We start from the raw sequence: 18,926 nt of genomic DNA, 5'->3' as shown, positions 1-18,926 counted from the left end.
AAGGGAACACAAAGCCCTTAAGGGGGAAAGATCAGCTAGGTGGGACTTGGAAGTTAGCCAGCTCTGCCTTGCCTTGGGCATTTGCCATAGGTCCTTACAGATAGAAAAAAAAGACACATGAGGTTTACAGTAAATATTTAATTGGTTCCATCAGCAACTCCAGTACAACTTTTTCTGGATGGGAGGCACAATCAAGCAAGCAAGGGGTTCATGAGGTATGAGGTTCATGGAGGAGGCACCCAGAATGACTCACCCCATTCTATACTCCCGGTGTCCCAGTAAAATGAGGGTTGTTGGGCTAATGGAATGTGGAGTGGGGAAAAAGGAATGCCAGTGGGGGAAACACAGGCCCTGCTTTTGTCCCTTTGCCTGAAGCAGGGAAGAGGGTGGGAGACACTGGAACTACACATTCAAGGTCTCAACCCCATTACTTAGGGAAAAACAAATGAATTTCTCCTCGTCTGTCTTGTATTAGAATCCCTCCCCAAGTGGTCTTCAGTCACCTCTATTCTATCTTCCTAATTCTGGATTCCAAATTCTGCAATTCAAACCTGGGTCTGCTTTCTGGGTTCCCTGATCCCATGTTCCATCTCCTGCCTCGAAATCTTTCCCATCCCCCGTCCCTTCTCCCAGCCCATCCTCCCCGCCACCCCCCCATGGAATGTGCTGACTTCCTCCTGATCCTGCTGATATGAGAGTTTTTGGCAGTTCCAGGCTTGTCCCCAGCAGGAGGGACTTGACTCAGACTGTCTGGCCCAGTGGAGGCCAGGGAGCTCCTGAGGACCTGGCACAGTGCCAACCACCTCTCTTCCCACCCCACTACTAACCACTGGACACACTACCTTTTGGGCAACTAAAGTGCAATTGGGAATTTCTGTGGTGATAACTAAGGGCTAGGGCTTTAAGCTGAGGAATCTTAGGAGAAGATGTGGGAAGACATAAAAGGCTGCTATTCTTCTGTCAGTGAAACAAGAAACTTTCCAGCAGGAAGGGAAGGAAGAGGCCAGGGAAGGCAGGCAGGGTCTGGGCACAGCTGCAAATCTCAGACCTTATCATCCTTCAGCACCCCCTTGCCTGAGCTGAGCACTGCCCCCCAAACCCCTGCAGATCTGAGAAGAAACGATGTGAGCAGAACCAGGACCTGAGGGAGAAAGGCAAGGATGTGGAGGCAACATCACTGCAGAGGTGAGATCTTCAAGGGGATCATGACCCGACACTCCATGTGTCGCACCAACGGGACTGCGGAGACAGAGGCAGAGGTCATGGAGGGGTCTGAGGTGAGCGCCTACCCCCACTGGCCATTGGAGGAGGAGAAGGCTCTGAATGTCCTCCTGGAAGGGCCCAGAGAGAGGACCAGGTTCCCAACATTGTGGGATAAGAGGGGACTTAGGTGGTAACAGAGTCCTGGGTGGTACAAAAGGTTAAAGCACTTGGCTGCTAACCAAAAGGTTGGATGTTCAAGGCTACCCAGAAGCACCTCGGAAGACCAACCTGGCAGTCTCACTCTGAAAAATCAACCATTGAAAACCCTATGGAGTAGTTCCATCCTGACACACACGGAGTCACTCTGGGTTGGAATCCACTCGACAGCAACTGCTAGTTTTTTTGAGGTAGTAATGAGATGAACATTTTAAAATTTTAACAATTATGTATTTATTTTCCTGTGTATACGAAAAAATAACTAGCATAGTGAAAAGTGATTTCACAGATAAAATTGTGAAAAAATTTTTGAAAAACAAACAAAAGGCTAGGTTACCAAAACCAAGCCAAACCCAGCGCCAGCAAGTCGATTCCGACTCATAGCTACCCTATACGGCAGAGTAGAACTGCCCCATAGAGTTTCCAAGGAGCTCCTGGCAGATTCGAACTGCCGACCCTTTGGTTAGCAGCCATAGCACTTAACCACTACGCCACCAGGGTTTCCAAGGCTAGGTTAAGAGCCAAAAAAAAAACCAAACCTGTCGCTGTCACGTTGATTCCAACTCACAGTGACTATATTGCACAGAGTAGAACTGCTAACTGCTCTCTGGGTGTCCAAGGTGGACTCAAACTGCTGACCTTTTGGTTAGCAGCCAAGCTCTTAACCATTGTGCGACCAGGGCTCCAGGTTAAGAAGAAAGAAAGATATTTTAAGGAAAAATATCAAGAAAATAATTGTGGCGAGAGTATGCTGATAGGGCAAGCTGTGAGGGTGTCCTCGAGTGGCTGAGGTTTGAAAAACGCTGATTTTGTCCAACTGCCTCATTTAACAGATGGGAAAATTGCAGCCCAGAGAGGGTCACGAACAGCCCAAGGTCACCCAGGAAGTCAGACTTCTTTTCTACCTCCTCAGGGCTTCTCACACTTAAACATGCATGCAAGTCACCAGCCATGTCTAAGGTCACAAGGCTCTTGTTAAAGTACAAATTCTGAGTCAGTAGGTCTGGGAGGGCCTGAGATTCTGCATCTCTAACAAGCTTCCAGGGGATGCCAAAACTGTCCGTTGGGACACTTTGAGCAGCCAGGCTCCCGCTGACTCCTTCAGCAAGCACATTCTCTCCTCACACCAGATGGCATCTGTAAGCTTAACCCTAAGCTCCTCAAGGGGCAGGGACAGGCTCTTGTTCAGTTCTGTGTTCTCCACCCACCTACCCACAACAGTCCCTGGCCTGTGGTGAGGGCTCTATCAACACCTACTGATTCCAGGTGGTTCTCAGGGGTTACCAATAAAGTGGCAAACTCCTTGAGCAAAAACAACAGGCCACATTTGTGGCGTGCTTCCTCTGGGCCAGACTCTGGCCAAAGCACTTTTTATAGATTACCTCAAGGAATTCTCCCTATAGCTCTCAGGGAGGCACTATCTCCATCACCATCTTAGAGGGGAAGAAACAGCCTCAGCAAGGTGAAAAGCCAAGTCCAAGGTGTGTGCTCAGCTACTCCACATCTCTGAGGCAGGGACCTCTGGGCTACCTTATCGTCCCCCAGAGCACTCATAACTGCCTGGATCACACAGAACGTGCCACCAGGATAGAAGCTCACTAACTTCATGTTCCTCATCACTGGAGGTAATCAAGCAAGGCTAGACCTCCACGCAGAATGGATTCCATCCTCAGACAGGGCTCCTGGCAAAGGACCAAGGGCCCCACTGACTCCCAGAGGTGGCGCTCACCTGTGTAGTAGACATTCTCGTCCCAGCCCGTCTTCCTCCAGGCAGCATTTCGAGTCTCGTTCCGAGACTGCAGGTCTTTATAGGCTGTGGGAGACGCATATGCTTATTCCCTGGGCACATAGGATTTGATCCTGTATCCAGCATGGGCCTTCCTCCTACTGCCCCAAACCCTGCCCTGCCACCTCCTCCTCCCACATGCCCTGGACTGTTAGCAAACCCTGTCTCCTTTGATAGTCTCATCCAGCTAGTACATATGCTGATTATGCAGACAACTCCCGAATTTATATTTCCAGCTCTGACCCTTCCTGCGAGCTCCAGACTCATGTATCCAGTGCCCACTTGATGTCTCCATTTGGATGTGCCAGTGTCTCAAACGGGATACTTCCGAGGGCCAGTTACACCCCTGACCCTCTAATCCATTCCTCCCCCAGATCTCCCCATCTCATTAAGTGACAGCAGTATTCACCCAGCGGCTCAAACAGCAGCCTGGGAGTTCTTCTGGAATCTTCTTCTCCCTCCCTCACCCCATACAGCCAATTCATCCACAAGTCCCACTGGTTCTACCTCCAGAAAATGAATCTGTGGCCTCTCATCATGCTCACTGCCACCACCTTAGGCCAGGCCATCATCCTCTCTCACCTGCACTAGTCTTACTGTCTCCTGATAGCCCACTTCCTCTCTTGCTCCCCTACAAACCACCAACCACACAGCAGCCAGAGGAATCATATTACAACATAAATCCAATTGTGTTGCTACTGCTTAAAATGCTCCAGCAGCTTCCTGTTGCGTTTAGAAGAAAATTCCATCTCCTCATGGTCTCTGAGGCCCAGCCTGATCTGCGCCTCTCCCCCTCTCCTACCCCATCTCCTCACACTCTCTACATTGACCTCCCTCCCCCGCCTCAAAACCCTGAAGACCTTTCCCCACTGCAGGGCCTTTGCACATGCTATTCCCTCCTCTTGGAATGCCCTTCCCCCAGCAATTCACCACTGGCTCCTTCTTATTCATTAGCTGTTTTTACATTTTACCCCCTCAGAGAGGCTGCCTCTGTCTACCCTAGTCAAGGTAGGTCCTCTATGTTTTCTTCCATCACATCTCCCTGTTTCTTTTCTGCAAGGCATTTGTAATAATCTGAAATGATCTTTCTTTTTAGTTCACATCTGAGGTGGTCTCCCCTCTGCTAGAATGTCAGCTCCGTGAGGGCACTGGTATATCCCCACTGTCCACACAGAGTGTTGATGGCAGAGCAGGGACTAGCATGGGCTCCCAGAGGGTCCCCAGCCTACCCCAGAGATGGTGCACAACGTAGAGCTCTCCTATCTGCGAGTAGAAGCCGCCCACTGCCTCCTGGTTCTCTTGCCGGTACTTGATGGCCCGGGCCCTGGGGATGGCAGAAGAGTGCTAGGCAGAAGCCAGGACTCTGGGGGAGGCCTGGGAATTCCGCCTGTGCAAAGGGCTCCCTGAAGTGTGCCCAAGCTGATGCCTCAGCCACACCTCACAGGGAGATATGGCCACCAGCTGGCAGAGATGATTCAGAAAATGGGGTGACAGAGGGGCAGCCACTGGCTGTGTGTTCTCCCAGGGAAGGCCTCACAATCCTTCAGGAGATCCTCACCTCCTCCTTGGACATCCTTCTCCCAGGTCCAGGAGGGGCAGAGAATCCTGGGTTTCCTATGATATGGTCCTGGGTAAGGTGGCCTACTAGGGCCCTTGGCTGAGGCAGGATGGGTAGGGTCTTCCCACCCCAGCACTAATACCGCCACTCACCAGTTGTTCCCCCACTCGATCATGGTTCCCGGCTGAAAGACAGGCAGAGAAAGGATGGGAATGAGCCCCATCTTGGAGCCTCACCTTGGATCCTCCCCAGTATCACTGTTCCCAGAGCCTCATTCAGGCCCTGACTCGAACCTGGGTGTGCACATCCGCACAGGTGCATATACACCTCTGTTCTGAGCCTGCAGGGAGCCTGCAGGGAGGGGGAAGCCAGAAGGCCCAGTCTAGGTGCTGGGGCCCAGGGCCCATCTTGGCGCACCTGCAAAGTAGCACTGCAGCAGGGAAGGTAGGAGGCAGGCAGGGCTCTGCCAAGAGGAAGGTACCTTGAGCTTATACGTCCTCAGCTCATAGATGTTGGGGCCTGCTCGGGGCTCTGGCTCATTCCAGAAGCTGAACTCAAGGAGCAACTGGTTTCTCCTGGAATGCAGCATCTGGCTCCGCTCCTCCCGGAACTCCAGGTATTCCTGTGGGCACAGCAGTATGGGCACAGCAGTCAGAAAGTACCCCCACCCAACAGTGTGCCCCACAGGGTGATGGAGGCAGCCCCCAGCACAGGACTGGGCCACAGCCAACAACAGGTTCCCTGACTAGAGGAAGGCTTGGCCAGATGCCAACATACCTTGTTGTTTTTGAGCTTGTTCATGCAGTCCGTGAGGGCTGGGTAGCCACCAGAGAATCGCCATAGGTGCACTGTTGGGGGGTAGGAGGTACAGGTCAGAGGGCCACTGGGACCCCACCCTGTTTACCCCAAGGCTGGATAACAAGTGTGTATATGTAATGAGGGGTGGGGGAGAGGTTTCCAGCCTGGTTTCCTCTAACATCAAGACTCTCTGAGTTCCCTGTCTTGGTGAAGGACAGCACTGGACATGAGATGACCGAGATACAAGTCCAAGAAACCTGGGTTCAGCCTTTGACCCCTCTAGGCCTCAATGTCCTCATCTTGAAAATGAGGTAGTACTCCCACCCAACCTTGCTTCAATAGCAAGCAAGACGATATCAGATGTATTTCCACGGGAGCAGCAGCAAGCATAAGGCTGGATAAAAGGAGAGGGTAGGTTTGACGAGCTGATACGGAACAGTCTCCAAGACAGCAAATTAAAAAACAAAAAACCAAGAAATAGAACAGCATGCACAGTAGGCTGCCCCCTGTGTTTGGTGGGGGATGGGGAGGGGTGCTACATGAGACATTTCCAGAGAAGCTCTCTATGCATCATCTCATGATGCAGCCCCCAGAGATCATGACAGCAGATGCTCCTTAACAGAGAACTGAGGTCTGGGGCCGTGGGTGGGAGGGAGGCTTACTTTTCACTGAAAACTTTTGCACAGTTTGGATTTTTTATCACATCATCCAATAATGTTGTTGTTAGCTGCCATCAAGTCAGTCCCTGACTCATGGGGACCCCGTACACAACAGAACAAAACTCAGCCCGGTCCTAAAGCATCTCCATGATCGGTTGCAGATCAGACTATGTGACCCATAGGGTTTTCATTGGCTGTTTTTCAGAAGTAGATCCCCAGCCCTTTCTTCCTATTCAGTCCTAGTCTGGAAGTCCTGCTAAAACCTGTTCAGTATCATAGCAACATGCAAGCCTCCACTGACAAGACGGGTGGTTGGCTGGAATCGAACCCAGGTCTCCTGTATGGAAGGCATAAATTCTACCGCTGAAACACCACTGCCAACAATAAAGAGACCTAGTTCACTGTGGAGGAGAAAAAAGTGAACAGTTTTGCCATCCTGAGAGCATGGCTAGGCCCATCAGAGAAGGCAGGTCTCCAAAGAGTCACCTGGGCAGGTTGGAGCTGTGGTCACTGGCTGACCAGCACTTGTCAAAGAAAGCGTAGCCTCTGTTACTTCCAGTCAGCAGCCTGTCCCCACCCGCCTTTTGACTCCATCTGTGCCTTGATTTTCCCATCTACGAAATGGCCTGATCCTGCATTGTAAAGTCTTCTTTCAAAGATCAATAGCAAAAGTACTATATGGATGAAAGTCCACCAAAACCAGAAGTGCTGACCTGTGGAAGAGGGGTTCACTCCTATAGTAAGACCAGCAGGGAAAGTTACAGGGAAGGCAGCGGAAGACAAAAGAGAATTTTCCAGTGATTATTTGTTGTTGTTGTGTGCCTACAAGTCAATTCCGACTCATAGTGACCCTATAAGACAGAGTAGAACTGCCCCGTACAGTTTCCTAGGCTGAAATCTTTACAGAAGCAGATTGCCAGGTGTTTTCTTCCATAGAGCCACTGGTGGATTCGAACCAGACCTTTCGGTTAGCAGCCGAGCGCTTAACTATTAAGCCATCAGGACTCCCTCTTAATGATTGTAGAAGATGGGTCAGTGGTTCTTACGAAGTCATTACAATGCAGATTTCTGAGCCCTGCTCCTAGGGTACAGCTCAGAGGGTCTGCTCTAGCTGATTCTAATACAGACGCTTGAGGGGCCTACACTTTGAGACACACAAAATATAAGATATGCTTTAAAGATTCAGAATCCCATCTCTCAAAATACATATCACAAGCAGCAAACACTTGTGAGAATCCAAGGAGTACAGCTAGAGCACATTTAGTCATACCTAAAATGAACACAGAGTAGCTAAAGCGAAAGGAAGAAATGATGCAGTAAAAGAGCTGAAGAGAAGATTCCAAAGCACAGCTGAAGAAGACAAAGTAAAGTATTATAACAAAATATGCAAGGACCTGGAGAAAGAAAACCAAAAGGGTTTTCTCAAGCTGAAAGAACTGAAGAAAAAATGAAAGCCTCAAGTTGCACTTCTGAAGGATTCTACAGGGAAAATATTAAATGACAAAGCATCAAAAGAAGATGGAGGGAATCCACAGAATCACTGTACCAAAAAGAATTGGTTGGTATTCAACTATTTCTGGAGGTAGCATATGATAAAGAACCAATGGTACCGAAGGAAAAAGTCCAACCTGTACTGAAGGCACTGGCGAAAAGCAAGCCTCCAGGTATTAAGAGAATACCAATGGAGATGTTTCAACAAACAGATGCGACACTCAAAGCACTCACTCTTCTATGCCAAGAAATTTGGAAGACAGCTACCTGGCCAACCAACTGGAAGAGATCCAACAGAAAGTGGAAATTATCAAACAATATCATTAATATCACATACAAGTAAAACTCTGTGGAAGAACATTCAAGTGGTTGCAGCAGTACATCGACAGGGAACTGCCAGAAATTCAAGCCGGATTCAGAAGAGGACGTGGAACAAGGGATATCATTGCTGATGTCAGATGGATCTTGGCTGAAAGCATAGAGTCCAGAAAGATGTTTACCTATGTTTTATTGGCTATGCAAAGGCATGACCCTGTGGATCATAACAAATTACAGATAACATTGCAAAGAATGGGAATTCCAGGACACTTAACTGTGCTCATGAGGAACCTGTACTTTGACCAAGAGGCAGTGGTTTTAACAGAAAAAGGGGATGCCACATGGTTTAAAGTCAAGAAAGGTATGGGTTTTATCCTTTCACCATACTTACTCAATCTGAATGCTGAGCAGATAATCCAAGAAGCTGGACTATATGAAGAACGCAGCATCAGGATTGGAGGAAGACTCATTAACAACCTACATTATGCAGATGACACAACCTTGCTTGCTGAAAGTGAAGAGGACTTGAAGCACTTACTGATGAAGATCAAAGACCACGGCCTTCAGTATGGATTACATCTGAACGTAAAGAAAACAAAAATCCTCACAACTGGACCAATAAGCAAAATCATGATAAACAGAGAAAATACTGAAGTTGTAAAGGATTTCATTTTACTTGGATCCACAATCAACGCCCATGGAAACAGCAGTCAAGAAATCAAACGACACATTGCACTGGGCAAATCTGCTGCAAAAAATTTCTTTCAAGTGTTAAAAAGCAAAGATGTCACCTTGAGGACTAAGGTGCGCCTGACCCAAGCCGTGAAAGCTGGACAATGAATAACAAAGACTGAGGAGAATCGATGCCTTTGAATTACGGTGTTGGAGAAGAATATTGAATAGACCATGGACTGCCAGAAGGAAAACAAGTGTCTTGGAAAAAGTACAGCCAGAATACTCATTAGAAGCAAAAATGTCAAGACTTCATCTCACATACTTTGGACATGTTATCAGGAGGGTCCAGTCCCTGGAGAAGGAAATCATGCTTGGTAGACTGTCAGTGAAAAAGAGGAAGACCCTCAACGAGATGGACTGACACAGTGTGGCTACAACAACGGACTCAAGCATAACAATGATTATGGGGATGATGCACGACTGGGTAGTGTTTTGTTCTGTTGTACATAGGATTGCTGAGTTGGAATCAACTTGACGGCACCTAACAAAATGGGAAAACTGAAGACAGTGTGCTTCTTCCTTAACCCCTGTATTGATGTGTCAGTCTGTTACTGCAACGGAATAAATTAAGGGAATCTGTATGTCTCTCTGAGCCCTGGTGGTGCAGTGGTCAAAAGCTCAGCTACTAACCAAAAGGTCAGCAGTTCGAATCTATCAGCCACTCCCTGGAAACCCTATGGGCCAGTTCTACTCTGTCGTATAATGTTGCTATGAGTTGTAACTGACTTGATGGCAACGGGTTTGGTTTTTTTTTTTCTTTTGGTTTGATCTATCTGCAAGTCCCACCACCCATTTGTCAGTTTGTTGTAAACTGGTGGCTTACATGCTGCTATGATGCTGGAAGCTCTGGCATTTCAAGTATCAGCAAGGTCACCGATGTTAGACAGGTTTCAGTGGAGGTTCCAGACTAAGACACACTAGGAAGGAAGGCCTGGCAATCTACTTCCAAAAATGAGCTAATGAAAACTTTATGGATGAGAACAGAATATCATCTGATATTGCTGGAAGATGAGCCCCCTAGGTTGGAAGGGAATAATGGCCTCAAGTATGCTGGCAATCACGAGGCTGGCACGGGACTGGGCAATGTCTTGTCCTCAGTAGCAACTAACAAGAACAACATCCGCAGGTCACATTTTTTTTAAGCCACACACAATTATGAGGGCTCTCAAAGGATGAGATAGGTTGACTTACAATGTAGTGAGCTCTGCACTGCTGGAGGTGTTCAAGGGAAGCTTAAAGGCCCCTCTGTCAGGGCAAGTTCCCTGTGCCAAGCAGACAGTCTAAATCAGCACTGTCCAAGGCACATGTGTCTATCAGTGGGCACTTGAAATGTACCTGAATTTTCCATTTTATTTAAATTAATTTAAATGCAAGTAGGTACAGAAGTTAGTGGCTGCCGTCTTCGACAGCACAGGTCTAAATGCCAAGGCCCCTTTGAGTGGCTGAGATGGTGTGAGCCAACCAACTTCACCTGTGGGTTCTAACAGCTGGTGCTGAGATGGACATGTTGGGGTGCGATGGGGCATGCCAGGGGTGCCCCTGGGAAGCTGTAAGGAATCAGCTCAAACAAGAACCCTCATTTACTCCACAAACATGTGTGGGAAGCTGGGGTCTCAGTGGTGAAGACAGACAGGCACGGACCCTGCCCCCCAAGAACTCACCACCTCTGTGGGGAGACAGACAAGCACACAGGCAGCAACAGGGGTGTGGAACCAAGCCTGCGAAAAGGCAAGTGCTGGGGGCTGGGGAGCCAGCCTGGGTGGAGGGAATCAGCGGGCTTCCAGGAGGAAGTGAGGTCTACACTGAACAAAAAGATAAGTAAAAGGGAGGGCGCGAGGTAGAACAGGCAAGTGAGAAAGAATGTTCAGGCAGAGGAAATAGCATGAACAATAGCCTGGAACCAGAGAGCAGAACTGCTGATCTGAGAAACGGAAAGAAAGTTCTGGGGGGGGCAGCACAGTGAGCAGGAAGGGAATGGGGACCCAAGGCTGGAGGCTGGGCAGGGATGGGCTTCCAGGGCCATGCCGAGAGCTGTGGGAAGCCATGACAGGTGTTTAAGCAGGGAAGTGAGGTGATGAGGTTTGCATTTGGAAAGACCCCTTGGGTGCTGCTATGGACAGGGGATGGAGGGCAGCCGGAGGCCTGGGCTGGGCAGTGGCAGTGGCACTGAGGAGGATGGCCCCTCACCTGCCTGGTCCTGCTCCCCGTACCACGTGTTCCAGTTGCCCACGAGCGAGCATGGGTAGTCCTCGTCCAGGTGCAGCTTGGGCAGCACGGCCTCCCTGGGGAGGGGCACGGAGAGTGGGCAGAGCTCACACCAGCTAGCAGGGACCTTGGGGTAAGGGCTGGGCCTCTGTCTCCCCACCTCTAAGATGCAGAGGCTGGACAGCTCTGATGCCTACATCCCCTGGTTTCTGCAGGGGGCACGGGGAAGAGGTATGCAGAGGGGCTATGGGAGCAGAGGGGCTGGGGAGGGCGGGTGGAAGAAGATGCTCACGTCAGGCTGTTGTAGGCATCCAGACACTCAGGCTTCACATTGTGAACTGCAACAGAGGATAGAGAGCGGTGGGTGAAGCAGGGGCTGTGTATGTCTAGAGAGGGAGAGCGGGTGGAGCCCAGCAGGGCCAGGGGATATCCCAGACCCTCCGATCTCCCTGCTGGAGCCTTGCAGGCCCCCAGAGGCCATGGGAGGGCACGGTTCACAGCTCCACAGCGACTCACACTGGATCTTGTATAGATTGCTGGTCTCCTTCTTGGACAACAGGGTTGAGTGGGCATCTTTCCGGGGATCCACCTTGTGGACAAAGAGGGAGCGGAACCAGCTGCCTTCGTTGTCCTTGGAATAGAAGCTGCAGGACAGAGGAATTCAGTGGGACGTGCAGGTGCATGGGGAGCCCTGGCTCTTCTGTCTGCTCAGCCACCCTGCTCCCCGGGACCAGTGACCCATATTTCTAGGAATGGGCCCAAAGAATCCCACAGTAGCTGCAGTGTGTGAAATGTCATGGGAGCTGGCTGGGTAGATCCAGTCCCCTCTAGAGATTCCAGCTGCCCAGTCGGCCTTCAAAGCTCTGCAGGGCCTCAGGAGGCCAGGAGAGGAAGCCCTGCCTCCCGCCTCTCTCTCTGGCCTCCCTGCTTTCACTTCAGCCCCTTCCAGGGTGTCCTCTACCTGGTCCGTACAGCTGCAGCCTCTTGCCAAGAGGATCAACCCCAAACCCACACTGTCTGATGCCCAGAGCCCTGGAGAGCCCAACATGTCCTGTCAGTCTTCTCTTCTGTACCCCCGACCTGTGTACCCTTCGGGTCTGCTCCTCCCAGAATACACCGGGCTCTTTTACTCTGGGCTTTCTTTGAAAGTTCTGTTCCGTCTGATGAGAAGGCTGCATTCACCACCCTCCCTGGAGCTTGCACTGCACTTGGCCTGTACTTCCTGCCAGCCCCCACGAATGGAAAGCTGAAGACAAATAACTCTTGTCCTTGAGGAGGTCATAGTCCACTGGAAGAAAGGGGCCTTGAAACACAGTTTCAGCTGGGAGCATCTGGGAAAGCCCAGATGAGCAAGGCCCTAATTGCCTCTGGCGACCTGGGCAGACTCTAGAGTAGGAGGTGATCTGGCTGAGTCTCCAGGGCTGATTTTGCATTTTCCAGGCAGAGGGGGATGAAAGGCATTGCAAGGAAAGATTCAGTCACTCACACAACATCTAATTGACACTTATCTGCCCTGCCCAGCTCCCTTAGGTGCCATGAGAATGAGTGAGTGAATGAATCAATGGGGAACATGTGCTTTGCCCATGAGGACTATGGTTCAGAGCAGAGGGACCGGCCACCAGGTCCTTCTACACCCAAAACGGCCACCCCCTTCAAGGTCCCAGCAGGGGTGGCATTTATTTTGACACTGCCAGAGGCTGCTCGGTGCTGCTTGCTGCCAGGCCTAAAGAGCAAGTCCCCCTGGAAGGCAGATCCCAGCCAGGGAGCATGGCAGTGGAGGGTCTAGGGGTTAGCAAGTCCCCTCCCTTTACAAGCCTCCTCTATGGCTAGAATAAATGTTCTAAAATAAAAGTATTACTGTTTTCCAAATATGCAGCAGCCATTGCAACTGATGGAATTTAAAATACCATTTTGAATACCATTTGAGCATGCAGGAAGGTGAGAACAGATTCATCCCAAATGGTTACTACTGCTTACCTGGGAGAGGGCAGAGGGAGACTGTTTAAGCTTTCTTTATGCATTGTAATTTTTCGTAAAGTTAAAAAAACAAAAAAATTTCATGCATTTTGAATTCATAGGCTCTGTCACTGTGCATGTATGTATTTGCTTCATTAACAAAAACCAAGAAGACAATTTTCATCAAATGGGCAGTGTGGTCTGTGAAATTTCTGGACCAGAATAAGGGAGCCTCGCTATAAATTACGTTCACTGGTGACCTCCTCTCCACCAGGGAGCTGGGATCCACTTTTTAGTAGTATGATCTCTCTGAATCTATGCAAGGATCTTATACTGTTGGTACTATTATATCCCCATTTTCGAGACAAGAAAACTGAGGCTCAGGGAGTTTAAGGAACTTGCCCTAGGTCACAGAGCAAATCAAGGGCAGAGCTGAGGCAACAACCAACTCTTTCCTCTTAAGCCAGCCCCCACCTCAGAGCAGCCACTGACCTAGGGGACATCAGGCAGACACAGTGAGAAACCAGCTATTTTCTACAAAGCCACTGCCAGCAGGGACCTGACCTTTGTAGAGGGGCTGTTTCTCCTGGAGTGGGTGGCGGCAGAGAGGAGAGCAGTTCCCACTATTTGGCAACCAAGACCTTTGCTCCAGGACAGAGCATGGAGTAATTTATTAACATCAGTACTGACCAAGATAAACAGCCCAGTGCCAGCCCTGAATAGAGTGCCTGGTGGCTGGCATGCTGGGGGGTGCAGAAGGAGCCCAGGAGTTCCGATGGGTTCCCACCCCTCCCTGTTCCTTCCTGCCTCGGTTTCCCCATCTGTCACATGAGCAGGGTAGAGCAGCCCATCTCTAGAGATCTTTTCTACAGGCAAAATCCAAGAAGAGACTTGTCCAAGATCCCAGGGCAGGGTCTCAACTTGAAGCTAGCATCTTCAAGTAGTCTCAAGAGTTCAAATTTCACTTTCTCAGTGAAATCAGAACATCCTCCTACCCCTGAATCCCTCAACTCCTCTCAATCCTGCTGTCTCTTTTTTCTATAGGATACACCCCCTGCTAACACAGGACATCATTTTTTTGTTTACGATGTGCCTTGTCTATTGTCTGTCGTCCGCAGGAGAGCAGGCGTCTTGTCTGTTTTGTTCCCTGCTGCATCCCAGGGCCTGGCACAGTGCCTGGCACAGGTCCATGTTCAATCGCTGTTTGGGGAATGAATGGAGAAGTGGTGGGGGAGCTAAGACATAGTCACTGAAAATGTTGAAAGCTGGAAAGTAAGAAAGGAAAAATAGAACAGGCTTCAACCCAGAGTGTGAACTTGGGGCTCAGGGGCCCTTTCCATCGCAATAGAATTAGTATTAGTATTTAAGAGCACAGGCTCTAGACAAACTCAGGTTCTAATCCTGGTTTGGCCACTACATGCCGTGTGACCCTGGACAACTTCATCTATGTGAGTCTTATTTTTCTCATCAGTGCTGATACATGGGAACAGCTACTATTGCTATTCCTACCTAGCTTTCTCCAGCTTCCACTGTCTCCCCATTTTCTTAATCTGCCCATCAATCTTTGCAAAGCACTACTTTTGTTATGTCATTGCTCTGCTCAAAAGCCTCCCATGGCTCCCCATTGCCTACAAAACAAAGGCCCAATGCCTCCACTTGGGATTCTGAGACCTTCCTCATCTAGTTCCAATCCACTTGCCAGTCAAATCCCTTTTAAATTTGGTGACCATAAGCCAGGATCTCCCAGCCCAGCGCTTCTCCAAGTGAGACACCAGCATCACCTGGGAACTCTGGGGGTGGGGCCAGCAATCTGGGTTTTAACAAGCCTTCCAGAGGATTCTGATGCACAATCAAGTTTGGGGATCACTACCCTACAGCAGTCCAGATTTCTGTTTTGTTTTCCCATGTAATCCAATACATCATCCCAGAAATGCCAGATTCTGGTACTTAAACTACATTAGGAATGCCTCTTTTCTTAGGCCAAGACAGACACAATACAGCTTTGTCTGCTCCCAGTGTCCCGAAAATGTGGACACTGGAGCCTGGTCCAGCCCCTTCCCACAAAACGCTTCGCCCTTTTCCCCCTCAACCCTTTCATTATTTTCATATCACAGGTCTGCTCTCTCCAACCTCACCAGAAGACTAGCTAATGTCCTTCCATCCCTCAGGGTGCCTAGCACAGTGATTTTGGCATGGGAGTTGCTCAATAAATAATTTGTCCCACAATTCAGTCAACGGACATAATTTAGTTCTAAAGTTTATGTTCTACTTCTCAGTATGGTGAGTGGTGTCTGGGGTCATAAAAGCTTACAAATGGCCATCTAAGATACAACTGTTGTTCCATCCATCTGGAACAAAAGAGAAAGAAGGATACTCAAGAATCAGAGAAAGAATTAGGCTATAGGACTAACTGCCTCTAAGAACCACTGCCTCCTCTACCTTAAAACCAGAAGAACTAGATGGTGCCTGGCTACCACTACGCAAAGTTCTGATCAGGGACACAACAGATGGATCCTGGTAGATAGGGAGAAAAGTATGGAAGAGAACTTCAAATTCTTAAAGAATTCAGACTTACTGTACCTATTGAGGCTGGAGGAGTCCCAGGAACTCTTCAAACCTTGAATTGAAATTATTCCCTAAAGTCACTTTAAAACTAAGTAAACAGCTTAGCTCAAAAAGTAAAGATGGGCACCCTTGAGTACTGTATCCTTTAAAAAAAAAATTACATAAGACCAAATGATCAATTGCCATTTTAAAAGCATAGATGAGAAGACTGGAGGGCAGGAAGTTTAAATTAACAGGAGTGAAACAACCAGAACAGAAATAATGAGAATGTTGACACAAAGTGAAGAATATAACCACTGTCACTGATCATTATGTCTAGAAACGGTGGAATGGGAGCGGGTTTTGCTGTGTATATTTTCACCAAAAATAAAATATTAAAAATAAATTTTGTCCCAGATGAGAACTTTTCCATCCTTCTTTGGGAGCAGTTACTGTCGACGACATACCTGCATCGTCACAAGGATGTGACCCCTCCACACATCGATCTGCTCAGGAATGTTACAGATTTATATGCTGGGAAGCTTGCCTCAATGCACATCCTGAAATGCTCTTCCGATTTGAGTCGGCTGACTTCAGAAAGGGGCCATGTTTCTCCCTATTGTTCAAGAGTGTGTTTTTAGCTAGAGAAACTCAAGTTCTGCTATCAACAGGATACCTGGTACAATGGTAAGTAGCAGTTGATTGCTGCTTACTGAGCACTTGCTATGTGCTACAAGCTAATCCTCACAATGTTTTTGAGACAAAGGAGGCTCAGAGATGTTCCACGCCTTATTCAAAGATGGCCAGTCTATGGCCAAGAGGCTTCCAAGCCAGGGTGGTCATTCCAAAGTCCATGTTCTGTCCCCACCCGAGCAGCCTTGTTGCCTCCAAACCTCAGAAGCCAGAAGGGCTGCTGCTGGCTCCCCTAGTGACTCCAGGGAGATGTGGGGCAGGCTGAGGGTCAGCAGGAGAGAATATTCCCAGGTATCCTATGTGGGACCAAGGTGTAAGTAAAAGCATGTAGGAAGCTGAGAAGCAGTCCTCGAGGGACTTGATAATTATTAACCCAGTAGATCACCAACCCACTTTACTGAGAAGGAGACCAAGTTTTCAAGAGGTCCAGTGATTCGTCCAGGGTTACAGAGTAAGTACGTGAGAAGCAGCGGCTACGGCTAAGTCCCATGCTCCTTTTGTGAATATTCTTTTGCGGATATTCGTCACACAAATGATTTTACCACCAACTGATTCTGTAACACTGGGAAGTGAAGTCCCTTTCCTGGGCTTTGATTTCTTCATCTGGAAACCAGGAGGCTCAGAAAAGATGATCTCCCCAAAGCCCTTTCAGCCTTGACCTTGTAAGGGGCTAAAGCAGAAATTCCTTGAGAGGCAGGCTAGGGCAAACGGCAACATTTGTTTCATGTCCACCATGTGCTACATGCCTCACACAGATGGCCTCTTTAATCCTTAGCAACCCTATGAGACACACCTTATTTTATCACCCCCGTTTTACAGATGAGGAACCTGAGGCTTGAAAAGGTCAAATGACTTGCCCAAGGTCACTACAAAAGGCTGAGTGAGATTTGCTTGGTGGCAGGCAGACTCCAAGCTCTTTCCCTGATGCCAGCTTTCTCCTCAATTACTGGGCAGATGGATGGGGGCACATGGCAATCTCCTCTTCCCCAGCAGCCCAGCAGTCCCACTCTCCAGCCATCTAACATCTCATAGCAAGGCCTAAGAGAACTCTGCAGCTTCACTCCTGGGCTGGTGGACAGGAGGGGCCCCTGCTTCCTTTCCACAGGTAGAGAAATGGGCATTCTCACGTCTTTGGAAATGTTCTTTGAAAATACACTGTCCTGAGCCCTGTGCTGGGGAAACAAAAATGAGCTGAAGGTCTAGTAGGGAGACAGGCAAGCCAAGAGCCATAAGTGCTCAGGGTGATAAGTGCAGAGATGGAGGAAATGCAGAGCCCTGGAGAGAAGGAGGGAGGCGCCACCGTGGGACAAACAAAGGCCCAGGCCAAGTGAATGGTCAGCCAGCCTCCCTCTCCCAGGAGGCCACCCAGTTGTGGTGCAAAGAGCACAGGGTGTCAGAAGACCTGGATCCCAGACCCAGTGCTGCCATGGGAAAGCAAGTGGCATGAGCTTCGACAACTGCCATCCCCTCCTCCCCGCCGGTCTCAGTTGCCTCACCTGAACTGTTTGGGTGGGGGAGCAATGCCTGTGTAGCCATTGTTTTGGAGAATCCCCATTGCTTCCCCCGAGAACGGACCTTTCCCCATGGAGGAGCTCACCCTCCTAGAACCCCCAGTAGGGAGGAGGCTTCTCTTTCATCAGGTATTATTCCTTCTACCGGCAGCCCCCCCGCCCCAGGACCGAGGGCCTGCCACCCCCATCTTCCATTCTCCGCCCAGACCCTAGTCCCCACTCGGACAAAGGCCATGCCCCTATCTTTCCCACCTTCCTCATTCTTTGCCCAGCCCTCGATCTTGCCCCCGCCCCTAGCCCCCAGGTTCCAGGCCGAGGAGTACCAGTCCCTCCCTGAGACCCAGACCCTTGTCCCGCCCTGCAAGCCCCGCGCGCGCCTCCCCCGCCCTGCCCGACTCTCACCGTGCCGCAGCCGCAGCCGCAGCCGCAGCCGCAGCATCCCCGGCACGGGGGCCCGGGCCACCCAGCAGCCGCCGCGCCGCCGCAGAGATGCTGCACAGCCGTGGAGCCATGTTGGAACGGCGCAGGTTGGAGGAAGGCCCCGCCCCCGAAGCCGGGGGAGGAGGCGGGACGTCGACAAGCCCCGCCCCCAGGAGCACCGACTCGCTCTGCAGGGGCAAGGTGGGCGTTCCTCCTCTGCGTACCCCAACTCCGCAGATGCTAAGCGGAAGTCGGGGTTCTAGTTCTCTGAGCCTCTGTGGCTTTGCCGCGGACTCGCTCTGTGAACTTGATTAAGCACTTTGTCCACTTGGAGCCTCAGTGTCCACCTCGGTAAAATGAGCACTTTGAATAATACCAGGAGTTCTTAATAGGGCGTTGGGGAATGAGCGGCAGAGGGTCAAAAGACCAAACCCGTTGCTGTCGGGTCCGTTCCGACCAATAGTGACCTTAGAGAACAGAATAGAAGTGCCCTATGGGGCAGTTAGAGGGCCAATCTGTAGCGACCCTCAGTAAGGCCCTTGAAATTGTATACAAGCGGTGTACACCTGAGTGGTTTTCTGGGTAGGGGTCCACAGGCAGCGTTTATCAAAGGAACAAATCCCCTAATAATCTAAGAAAGACTAGGCAAGGCTCTGGGCCGCACGGACTGTATCTTTCCACCATGCACTTTTCCTGTTACATTCCTCTCAGCCATTTGACCTGGGCCCCTTGGGGCCACATGCCCTCCACCTGCCCTGCCCTGCCCAACTCTTGCCTGTCGATAAAACCTACCTGTCTCAGCCCACAAGCCCCCAGACCACAGAGCTCTGCAG

General features: G+C 49.9%; 1 protein-coding gene across 1 annotated transcript; it reads right to left on the bottom strand.

Annotated features, from left to right (window-relative positions):
• Positions 1-123: 123 nt before the first annotated feature.
• Positions 124-18,185, bottom strand: NIPSNAP1 (nipsnap homolog 1). The gene is made up of 10 exons (XM_003419077.2): positions 18,076-18,185; positions 11,486-11,613; positions 11,262-11,307; positions 10,952-11,046; positions 5,541-5,611; positions 5,245-5,385; positions 4,916-4,947; positions 4,435-4,529; positions 3,149-3,232; positions 124-1,239 (listed from the first exon to the last, which is right to left on the bottom strand). The coding sequence occupies exons 1-10, from the start codon at positions 18,183-18,185 to the stop codon at positions 1,175-1,177; spliced, it is 867 nt and encodes a 288-aa protein (XP_003419125.1). The 3' UTR covers positions 124-1,174.
• Between the last annotated feature and the right edge of the window lie 741 nt (positions 18,186-18,926).

The sequence above is a fragment of the Loxodonta africana genome, chromosome 19, assembly GCF_030014295.1.
Source record: "Loxodonta africana isolate mLoxAfr1 chromosome 19, mLoxAfr1.hap2, whole genome shotgun sequence".
NCBI classification, from domain to species: domain Eukaryota; kingdom Metazoa; phylum Chordata; class Mammalia; order Proboscidea; family Elephantidae; genus Loxodonta; species Loxodonta africana.
Note: the sequence above shows the minus strand (reverse complement) of the source record. Positions and strands in the feature narration are given on the sequence as shown.